Source organism: Elephantulus edwardii, unplaced genomic scaffold (genome assembly GCF_000299155.1).
Source record: "Elephantulus edwardii isolate Elephantulus edwardi_28Jun2011 unplaced genomic scaffold, EleEdw1.0 scaffold00291, whole genome shotgun sequence".
Classification (NCBI taxonomy): domain Eukaryota; kingdom Metazoa; phylum Chordata; class Mammalia; order Macroscelidea; family Macroscelididae; genus Elephantulus; species Elephantulus edwardii.
Genome location: NW_006400041.1, coordinates 1,992,843 through 2,004,424, shown reverse-complemented (window position 1 = coordinate 2,004,424; position 11,582 = coordinate 1,992,843). Strand labels below are relative to the sequence as shown.

Below are 11,582 nucleotides of genomic sequence, written 5' to 3'. Positions count from 1 at the left end.
GTCGGTGTGTCCTTTGCTATTCCCTATCACTCCTCCCTGAGAGAGACGTCACCCTGATTCATAAGGAAAAGGGGATGGCGTATTCTCTTAGCTATTTCCTGCTGAAAAGGGACGCTGTGGGTTTCAGGGTGAAGATCTTCTCTCACTACTCTGAAGTACTAACTCACCCTAGACAGTCAGAATATTTTCATATCATGTTTTTACACTGCCCATTTTAATAGAACATTTACTACTTTTAATGTCACAAAAATTTTTAGAATATGACTGCATTACTTATTGTTTATTAGGAGCTCTGGTTGGATTGTGCCTTCTGTGTAACACTACTGACTAAAAAGGTCAGCAGTTCAGATCCACCGTCTGCATCATCCTGTGCCATCTGCATCATGTCTGGCACACTCCATCCCATTGCAGCAGTCATTGTCCCAATCCATCCATCCGGTTAAGGATTTTACTCCTTTTGCCTACCCTCCACTTTCCAAGCATGATACCTTTCCAGGGAGTAGCCCCTCTTAATAACACGCTCATTGTTCACTGACTGCAGCAATGGACTTCAGTATGTCAGAGATTGTGCAGATAGTAAGAGATAGGACTGTGTTCAGATCACTTGTTTGTAAAGTTGATAGGAGTTGAACTCAAGTTGATGATACCTAACAACAGGCTCAAAGTAGGTGACACAAAGCTTCTCCATTCTTGCCTCTAAGGAGCACTCCGCTTGCATTTTTCCCTTAGTTTGGTGATAGCTTAATGATAAACTCAGAGTCATAAAGTCAGAGCTGTTGGACATTTGTGTTCCATTTCTGTGCACAGATTTCTGGGGAGGATCTAAAGCAGCTGTCCAGTCCTTATTCATTTCCCATAGCTCAGTGAAAACTACAAGGGAAATACAATTTGAGTATCATCATATCACAATTGATAGGAAATAACTAGTATCAGAAGAGCTGTTGATGCCAAAGTTGTTTTCACATTGAGATAAATTCTTTTCCACATTGGTAAGATGGTGTATTCCTGACCTCCAGCATCTGTATCAGCACTTACCTTCTTTTACCAAAAGAAGTAATAACAGTCAGGTATCCGGAAAACATTTAGGACCCATCCTTTTGTTGGATTCAAGGACAGGGAAATGCCAGTGGAAAGTTACGCAGTATAATTATAGTTGTCCTGTATGCTCAGAGTAAACTGGGCCTCTTCACCAATTCCTGTGTTGACAGTTTGGCAAATATTTCCATTCTTGACATAAATGCAGTGTCATTACTATTATTCTTTTGCTGTCACACACTTTCAAATGAGTGTCCTTTAAATAAATAATGCAGAATTAAATTTTAAAATGTGGGAAAGCATTACTTAAAGCAAATGCTGTTTTCTTTTTTTTTGACAGGTTTCTACTTTATTGTTAAAAAAAGTACTTTTTTTTCCTCATGGGCCTCCCCTGGCACCACCTCCACCACCCTACTGTCAACACCACCACACAAAATAGCGCTCTGCAGGTGTTCTGGGAAATAATCAAGAACTATGTTACATTTAACTTTTCACGTTTTCAGAATGTACCTCATACATATTGTATGTTGTTGTTGTTGTTATGTGCCGTCGCGTTGCTTGCGACTCATAGCGACCGTATGTACAACAGTCCTAAACTCCGCTCTGTCCTGTGCCAATCACACTGTCTCTGACACTCCCATCCCAATTATCCCAGTCACTGAATCAATCCACCTCATAGAGGGCCTTCCTCTCCTGCGCTGTCCCTCCACCCTCCCAAGCATGATGTCCTCCTTTCTCCAAGGACCAGTCTCTCCTCACAACATGTCCAAAGTATGTTAGACAGAGCCTCAGAATCCTTGCCTCCAAGGAGCCACCTGGTTTAACCCTTTCTAGGACAAATCTGTTTGTTTTCCTAGCAGTCCATGGTATTCTCAATACTCTTCTCCAGTACCACAGCTCAAAGGCATCAATTCTCTTTCTATCCTCCTTGGTCATTGTCCAACTCTCTGATGCATAACAGGTGATTGCGAAGACCATGGCCTGTATCAGATGCACCTTAGTCTCCAAAGAGACACCATTGCTCTTCAGCACTTTGGAGAGGTCCCTAACAGCAGACTTTCCCATGGCAATGCTCCTTTTAATTTCCTGGCTGCTGGTGCCAAGACTGTTGACTGTGGAGCCAAGCAAACTAAAGCTGTGTACAATCTCAATCTCTTCACCATCCATCCTGATGCTACCAATTGGTCCAGTGGTGAGAATCTTTGTCTTCTTGACATTGAGCCTCAATCCATATTGTAGGCTGCAGTCCTTGACACTCTGCAGCAGGCACTTCAGGTCCTCTTCAGTTTCAGCAAGCAGGGTTGTGTCATCCGCATAGCGCAGATTGTTGATAAATCGTCCCCCAATCTTGACCCCACATTTCTCCTCCCAGATAATCTGTTCTGCATATAGGTTGAAAAGGTATGGAGATAAGATGCATCCCTGGCTTACGCCCTTCCCAGTTTTGAACCATGCAGTGTTCCCTTGCTCTGTTGTGACGACTGCCTCCTGGTCCAAGTATAAGTTTCGCATTATAACGATCAAGTGTTCTGGGATTCTCATTCTTCTCAGAGTCAGCCATAGTTTGTTATGATCTACACAGTCAAATGCCTTTGCATAGTCAATGAAACACAGATAGACATTCCTCTGGCATTCCCTATGTTCGCTTATCAACCAAGCAGCTTTCCCATCAAAAGTCACTGTCTTTATGACCTTTTCAATTTATTTGGTCTGCTTTGTTTGCTAAAATGCAACTTCATGGAATGCCTAAGTATTATGATTCTTCTGAGCAAATATATATGAGGAGAGTGGTGAAAGATTAAATGCACCCGTAGGCTAGCTAGCAAGAGAACATCCTAACATTTCTCTGTTTTGCTTCCATGTTTATGTTCAAGAATACATTTGAAAAAGTAGCATATGTATCTTCTCGTAAATAGAAGTGTTATATAAGTATTTTCCATCTTGAATTGCTCAGAAGGTGTCCAGGTCCAACTTAATCAGTTTCTGATTTCAGGTGAAATTACTCAGGATGTCTGCTACATCTACAGGTTTTGCTTCATCTACAAACTCTGCAGATTTTACCTCCTCTGTGAGGACAGTGTGAGAGGAAGCTCTGGTGGCATTTTCACAACAAGCTGCACTACCAGCCCCAATGCTACTTCTCAGAGCTTAGAATTCCTGATACTTTGTTAATATCATGAGCCTGTGTTATGTCTTTCTTAATATAGCTGTAAACCAATAATTCTCAAGGGAGAACAATTTTGCCTCCCAGGGGAAATACTTTTTGTTGTCACAGCCCAAGGAGTGCTCTGGCATCTGAAGACTAGAGGCCAGGGATACTGGTCGACCTCTTGCAGTGTGCAGGACTCTCCTGTAACAAGATAAATGTCAGTAGTGTAGAGGTTGAGAAATAAGCTGCTATCAAAGCCAAAATATAGGACTTATTAGGAAATGGGGTAGATACAGTTTTTTGGGTTTTCTGTCTTCAAGCATGTTCATTTGCTAATTTGTTTATCCTCTATTCAGGAAAATTAATATATTCTCTTTTTTATTATGACAAAAATATAATAAAATATTTAAAATGCTGTGAAAGTGTTCTTTTCTCCATTTGTAGCTTACTTTTTTATGATTTTGTCAGTTCATATAAAGTCACTAACTCATAAAGTCTTTGGTTGTAAAAGAGCAGGTTTTTATGCTTCATTTCAGCATCAAAGGCAAAAAAGGCTTCTCAGTTTTCCGGGAAAATAACTGTTAAAGCAAAGGAAAAAAGTTATTCTAAACTTGAAATACCTTATCAGGCAGAAGTTTTAGATGGGTGAGTTTCCCTTTAAAATAAGATTTATAACTTTACTCATTTGTAAATTTTGTAATCAGAAATAACAAAACAGTAATCAAGTTCATATAAGCTACAGGGAACTATTGTTTTTAAAAATACAGTTCTTAGAAGAAAAGAGTAAATGTTGTGTAATTGTGGCTTAAATAAAGTCATAATCAGTAATACAGCATAAAAATGAATTTGATTTTGAAAGTAATATGTGAACCACATGAAATATTTCTTTTCTGCCATTCCTTTATTGACATGTAAGTAGTTGCTATTATATATCTCTTGGAACAAAATTAATTCTTTTATAAACTCATAAAAGCTATTCTAGAATTTTAACTTTTTTGTTAAGCAAACAATAACATGTAGTTCATTTTCTAATCATAGTTTAACCAATAAGAGTTTAGTATCCAACTTGATAGGGGCTCATTTTAATAAAGCTGCTTGCAATTGAATGATAAACAATTTTTTAAAGAGACCCTAAGAGTATTTTTCTGTTACTACAAATTTTTATCATTTGCTTCCATATAATTCAGTAGAAATTAGAGCTGTTACATTTCAGTATTTACAAGCTAAATTTTGTTTTAATTTTGTGGTCAGTGACTAAAATATTATCCTAACTCAGTATTATAGTCCAGTAATACTAAATGTAACAGAAGACTTTGGATTTTTAGCTAACATATGGAAATAAAACTGAACTATGTTGTATTTGTTTTTTTCAAATAGATATTTGGGATTTGATCACACAGCAACATTGTTTCACATCCGAGACAGTCCTGCTGATCCTGTGGAAAGGCCAATTTATCTTACTAACACTTTCAGTTTTGCAATCTTCATTCATGATGTTTTGCTACCAAAAGAAGCCAAAACAATGTTTAAAGTATGTCTTGAAACACTCATTATGTTTATATTTTATATTATATTTATCTACAAACTAAATTGCACTAACTTGGGGGTTTTTTCCTCTTATATCGTCTCCTAGGTTCACAACTTCAGCAAACCAGTTATAATTCTTCCAAATGAATCAGGATATATTTTTACCCTATTTTTTATGCCATCCACATCATCCATACACATAGATAACAATATTTTACTTATTACCAATGCGTCTAAATTCCATTTACCTGTGCGGGTGTACACAGGTTTTTTAGATGTAAGTATGTTTCCTACCTTTGAAATTTAAGTTCTCTACCCATCTTTTGTTTACTCAGATAGGATTAGATAGTTGTGTGGCACAGTTTTACCTTTTCTGTGCTCTGGAAATTGATCTAGTGAGCATTCATGATAACTGTTTTCTACCCAGCCCAGTGGCCTCTCATCATAATTACAGTTGAATCCTCTGATTTGTTTCCTTCCACATGGATCTTTTCCACATTCTGCTTTTTTTTCTAGATATTGCTTTTCAACTGTTCTAATGATGGCAAAGCTGAAAAAGAACTAAATGAAAGAAAAATAATGGGCAAGTGGAAAAGAAACTGTAGGGAAGAGAAACAGGAGCAAAGGGAAGGTAAAGAGCAGGTCTAACTAGTGAGAGAACTAGGGTAGTAAAGATGCATAGTAGAAAGAGTCATAAAGGTATCACATGGGAAAAAATTACAAAAGGGATTCTAGCATAGGAAATGAGCCAGAAAGAAAATCCAAATAGAGCTGTTATTATGTAATGAAAAACACTTAGATAAGATGTAAAGCTGCCAGGAAAGAGATGAGGAGGAAGAGGGGAGGTAGAACCCATGGTAAGAGTGCAGCCCAGGTCACACTTTGCGCTGAAGAACCTTCGTTATCAGCCTGCACCCTTTTCATTTATTTTGCAGATGTGTTTATATGCTAGTAACTACATGAATTCATGATAGTTACTGGAGGATAAGCCCAGTCCTCAAAGTCCAGCCTAGACAGAGCTTTCATTTCGAGCTAATCAAATTTCGTGTGACAGAGTTCTTAACTGTATATATGCATGCCAGAGCGAAGTTTAGGGCTGTTGTACATAGGGTCACTATGGGTCGCAGGCGACTCGACGGCACATAACAACACAACAACAACATACAGTATAGAGGCCTCTGCGTGCGTGTTTGTGTGTGTGTGTGAGAGAGAGAGTGTGAGTGAGTAAATACAGTGTATGTGGTTACTTGCCTTGTTTTCTTAATGTGTTTACTTTCTGACAGTTTTAAAATGTTTACACATAAGCAGGATGTTTTTCTGTATTTTTTAAATTTACATTATTTTACATTTAGTCCTCTTCTTTTCTGTCTTCCCAGTATTTTGTATTACCCCCAAAAATAGAAGAGCGTTTCATAGATTTTGGCATACTGAGTGCTACAGAAGCAAGTAGTATTTTATTTGCCATAATCAACAGCAATCCAATTGAGGTAAAAGTGAAATCAGTTTTTCTTTAAATCGCATTACAGAAGATTATGCAAGTGTTGCAATATTCACTTCTTCTATCTTTTTTTAAAGTTGTCTATAAAAAGTTGGCATATCATAGGAGATGGTTTATCAATAGAACTTGTAGCTACAGAAAGAGGCAACAGAACTACAATCATTTCAAGCCTTCCAGAGTTAGAAAAATCTTCATTATCAGACCAGTCATCAGTAAGTATATTTTATTGTTTCTTAATTGAGTTGTGTTTCCCAGATAAAAAATGGGTGTCTCAACTAACACCTTTATGTAATTAATTAATGACATCAGTTATTCAATCTTGAAAGGACTTTAGAGATCATTTGCTTCAGGTTCTTCCTTTTGTAATAAAGACACTAGAATCCAAAGGGATTAAGTTTATCTTATTTTAAATAAGATCAATGAACAAAATTAAAATTGGTTTTCTTGGCACAAGTGTCAGAGCAAGGCAAAATCCACATACATAGTTACTAAGCTTACCCCACATTTACAGAGTTTATTAACCAAAAGGCATTAGTGAAATATGAATTAGTTACATATTTTGAAAAAAAAAGACATTTATAGAAAGTATTTGTGGTTATACAGTTGGTCAGTAAGAGATTAGTAAGGAGAAAATTAATAACATCCATTAAACCTGTGAGAATAATGTTTGTGATTGTGGTATAAGTAATTTTCAAAAAACTAGAAATAAGAAAATGTATAAATTATATCATTTCATGATCTCATGATAAAATATTTAAGCCATTAAAATTATAAGTATCACTATATATGGAGCTTAGTTAAAGATTTAAGAAAAAAGTAGGAAATAGTACTGAATAATGTATTATAATAATATATTAAAAATAATATTTATCTTTGTTATTTTATATATTGTGGTGGTGATGGTATACTTTTTTGAATTTTATTTTATTAATTTTAATGAACGTATACAGAGATTTTGGATTTCCATTCATTCATTCTGCACTTCTCTCCCTGCCCAGTCCTTCCCCCCCATCCCAGTTCGTTCATCTCTTTGAAAAGCAAAAGAAAAATTCCTTCTTTGGTATACAATCCCCCTGCACCACTTCCACTGCTCCCAGTACGGTGGTATACTTTTGTACAGTTGGAACCAACTGATAGCTGACTCTCTGGCAGGTTTTCAGAGGCTGTTAATCACACAGGAGGAGATTGCCCATCCTTCTCCCAAGGAGCAGCTGGTGGATTTGAACTGCATGCCTTTGGGATTGCAGTGCAGCTTCTTGCCACTAGGCCCCCAGAGCTCCCTAATAGTATATAGTATAATATAATATTATATAATTTATAATAATTATGTGTTCTGTTGTACATAGGCTTTTCAGAGGCCTGCTGTTTCAGAAGTGGATGGCCAATCCTTCTTCCTAGTCTGTCGTAATCTGAATGTTCAGATTTAGAGAAGTATCAGACAGACCAGCTTTTACAGAAAAGTGAAAGGCATATCCCTTATTGTGGAGTTAACCATTAGTATCAGTGTTGTACCTGCCTTTGGCACATGTGCCTTTACCCACTTATTTCCCTGGTCCCCATCCACCAGGATACCCCTACACTTCTACCCACTCCCTTCAACATCTATCTCCCATTGTCCAGCCCTTGCAGCACATGCAAGCAAGATTCTACTGCATATTATCCAAAAACGACTGGAACAGCACATCAGCAGAGAACTGCCAGAAGTCCAGGCTAGATTTAGAAGGGGTAGTGGTACTAGGGATATTATAGCTAATGTTAGATGGATCTTAGCTGAAAGCAGGGAATACCAGAAGAATGTCTATCTGTGTTTCATTGATTATGCAAAGACGTTCGACTGTGTGTATCATAACAAGCTGTGGCTGACTGAGAAGAATGGGAATCCCAGAATACTTGATCGTGCTAATGAGAAATATATACGTGGACCAAGAGGCAGTCGTCAGAATGAGGAAGGAAACACTGCATGGTTCAGAATGGGAAGGGTGTATGCCAGGGATGTGTCCTGTTTCCATACCTTTTCAACCTGTATGCAGAACAGATTATCTGGGAGGCTGGGCTCTATGAGATGTGTGGTGTCAGGATTGGTGGAAGATTCATCAACAATCTGCGTTAAGCAGATGACACAACCCTGATTGCTGAAACTGAGGAGGACCTGAAGCACTTGCTGTGGAGTGTCAAGGACTGCAGCCTCCAATATAGATTGAGGCTCAATGTCAAGAAGACAAAGATTCTTACCACTGGACCAATTGGCAGCATCAGGATGGATGATGAAGAGATTGAGATTGTTCACAGCTTTAGTTTGCTTGGCTCCACAGTCAACACTCTCGGCACCAGTAGCCAGGAAATTAAAAGACATATTGCGATGGAAAAGTCTGCTGTTGGGGACCTCTCCAAAGTACTGAAGAGCAATGGTGTCTCTCTGGAGACTAAGGTGCATCTGATACAGGCCATGGCCTTTGCTATTGCTTGTTGGACAGTGACTAAGGAGGATAGAAGGAAAGTTGATGCCTTTGAGCTGTGGTGCTGAAGAAGAGTATTGAGGGTATCGTGGACTGCTAGAAAAACAAACAGATTCATCCTGGAAAGGGTGAAACCAGATGGCTCCTTGGAGGGAAGGATTCTGAGGCTCTGTGTAACATACTCTGGACATGTTGTAAGGAGGGACCAGTCCTTGGAAAGAGACGTCATGCTTGGTAGTGTGGAGGGATAGTGCAGGAGGGGAAGGCCCTGTATGAGGTGGATTGATTCAGTGACTAGGGTAATCGGGATGGGTGTATTTGAGACAGTGCGATTGGCACAGGACAGAGCAGAGTTTAGGGCTGTTGTACATAGGGTCGCTGTGAGTCGCAAGTGACTCGAGGGCACATAACAACAACAACAACATAATTATAAATTAATCATTCTATTTAAAATATAATAATTATATCCTAATTGTAACTAAATATCACTCCAGTTACATAAACAGATTTGTGTATATACAAATTATATATGTAAATGAAAATACTTATGAATTTTTAAGAAGGTTATAATAACCTATAATCTTATAAATTTGATTCACAAATAAAGCCTAATTTTAAAACAGAGAAGGCTATGTTAATTGTTGTTAGATGTTGTTGAATATGACCCGTAGCAACCTTGTGGATAACAGATCTGAACCCTGCCCTATCCTGTGCCATCCTCACACTTTCTCACACACAAGAGCTCATTGCTGCAATGACTATGTCAGCCTACCTGGCTGAAGGTTTTCCTCTCCTTCACTATCCCTCTACCTTCCTAAGCATGATGTCCCTCTCCAAGGAATACTCTCTTTTAAGCAACATGCTCCAAGGATGTGACATGAAACTTCATCTTTGCCTCCAAGGAGCACTCTGGATGCGCTTTTTCCAAGGCATATGTACTTTTTCTCTTGACAGTTCATGGGATACTCAGCATGTTTCTCCAACACCATAGTTCAAAGACGTCAACTCTTCTGCATCCTTAGTCATTGTCCAGCTCTCAGATGTATAGAAAGTGACCGGAAAACCATGGCATGAATCAGATGCACCTTAGTCCTCAAACTGCTGTTGTTGCTTCTCAATAATTTGGAGAGGTACCTGATTACAGACTTTTCCAGTGTGATTAGTCTCCTGAATGCTGGTACCAAATGCGTTGATTGTGGATTCAAGTAAGATGATTTTGTTGACAGCCTCAATCTTTCCTCCATCTATCATGATATTACCTATCAGTCCAGTGACAAGAATCTTTGTTTTCTTGACATTGAAATGCAATCCATATTGAAGACTACATGCAGCCTTTGATCTTCTGCAGCGTGTGCTTCCAGCCCTCACTTTTCGCAAGCAAGGTTGTGTCATCTGCATAATTAAGGTTTTTTATGAATTTTCCTCCAATCCTGATGCCACATTCTTCTTCATAGAGTCCAGCATAATCCAGTCAGTATAGAGATGAAATAGATAGGCAAAAAGATACCTTTCCTAATTTTAAACCACTCATAGTTCTAGTTAAAGACTTCACATGAGCACAAGTAAGTCTTCTGAAATTCCTAATTCTTAATTTTAGCCATAACTTGTTATGATCCACACAGTTAAATGCCTTTGCATAGTCAATAAAGCACAAATAGGCATTCTTCTAGTATTTTCCTATAAGTGAAATAATTGAGTTACAAGATTACTGTATTCATCTTTTTTGAATGGTTACAGCATTTTACAACCCTGCCAGTAGTATATGAGAGGTTCCTACCTCCTCTTCTCCAATGTTTATTGGTTGGTGTCCTGATAAACTCTCCTGTTGCTACTGGGTTGACATGCTGTCTCATTATTGTTTAGATTTGTCTCACTCTGATTCATAGTGTTTTGAACATTTTCTCATGTGTTTATATCTTTCCTCATACCCTCCTTGGTGAAGAGTCTGTTCGTGTCTTTTGATCGTTTTGTAACTGAGTTCTCAGTCTGTCTTTCTTGAGGCCCTGTTATTGTGACTGAGACTCATAGCAACTATTGCTTGTTATGCATCAGAGAGTTGCATAGTGACTAAGGAGGATAGAAGGAAAATTGTTGCCTTTGAGCTGTGGTGCTGGAGAAGAGTATTGAGGGTATCGTGAACTGCTAGAAAAACAAACAGATTCATCCTGGAAAGGGTGAAACCAGATGGCTCCTTGGAGGCAAGGAGTCTGAGGCTCTGTCTAACATACTCTGGACATGTTGTAAGGAGGGACCAGTCCTTGGAGAGGGACATCATTCTTGGTAACGCACAACAGGTGTGGACCCTGCCCTATCCTGTGCCATCCTCACTACCTCCAATACGCTAAGCCCATTGCTGCAGTCACCATGTCAGTCCATCTTGTTGAGCGGTTTCCTCTCTTATGCTGACCTTGCACCTTTTCAAGCATGATGTCCTTCTCCAAGTACTGGCCCCTGCTAACACGCCCAAAATACATGATGGCTTCCAAGTAGCTCTCTGGTTTCACTTTCTCCAAAGCAGACTGAAATGCCATTGCCAAAGATTTTTCCCCCAACCTACAGACTCTCTGTTCATTTTATTTAAGCAACTTTTTTTGGTCTTTTTAAAAATTTTTTTTAATAATTTTAATGAACATTTACAGAGAATTTGGATTTCCATTCATTCATTGCTGCACTTCTCTCCCCGCCCAGCCCTCCCCCCCATCCCCAGTTCGCGCCTCTGAAGGGTGCAACAATGAATGAATGGAATCCCAAAATCTCTGTAGATGTTCATTGAAATGAAAAATAAACAACCTAAATTAAAAAAAAAATAAAAAAAAAATCTACCAGCTGCTGTAAGAGAGAAAGATAGATGGACAATCTCTGTCCCTAACATGTCCATCTCAGAAAACATGCTGAAGGTCAGCTATGAATTGATTTT

General features: G+C 38.5%; 1 protein-coding gene across 1 annotated transcript in view; it reads left to right on the top strand.

Annotated features, from left to right (window-relative positions):
- Window positions 1–11,582, top strand: part of TMEM131 (transmembrane protein 131) — a 408,192-nt gene that overhangs the window by 277,201 nt on the left and 119,409 nt on the right. The window contains exons 13-17 of the mRNA XM_006900709.1: window positions 3,721–3,829; window positions 4,562–4,715; window positions 4,818–4,988; window positions 6,088–6,198; window positions 6,287–6,421. Coding sequence (XP_006900771.1) covers window positions 3,721–3,829; window positions 4,562–4,715; window positions 4,818–4,988; window positions 6,088–6,198; window positions 6,287–6,421 — 680 coding nt within the window. The remainder of the gene's footprint in view (window positions 1–3,720; window positions 3,830–4,561; window positions 4,716–4,817; window positions 4,989–6,087; window positions 6,199–6,286; window positions 6,422–11,582) is intronic.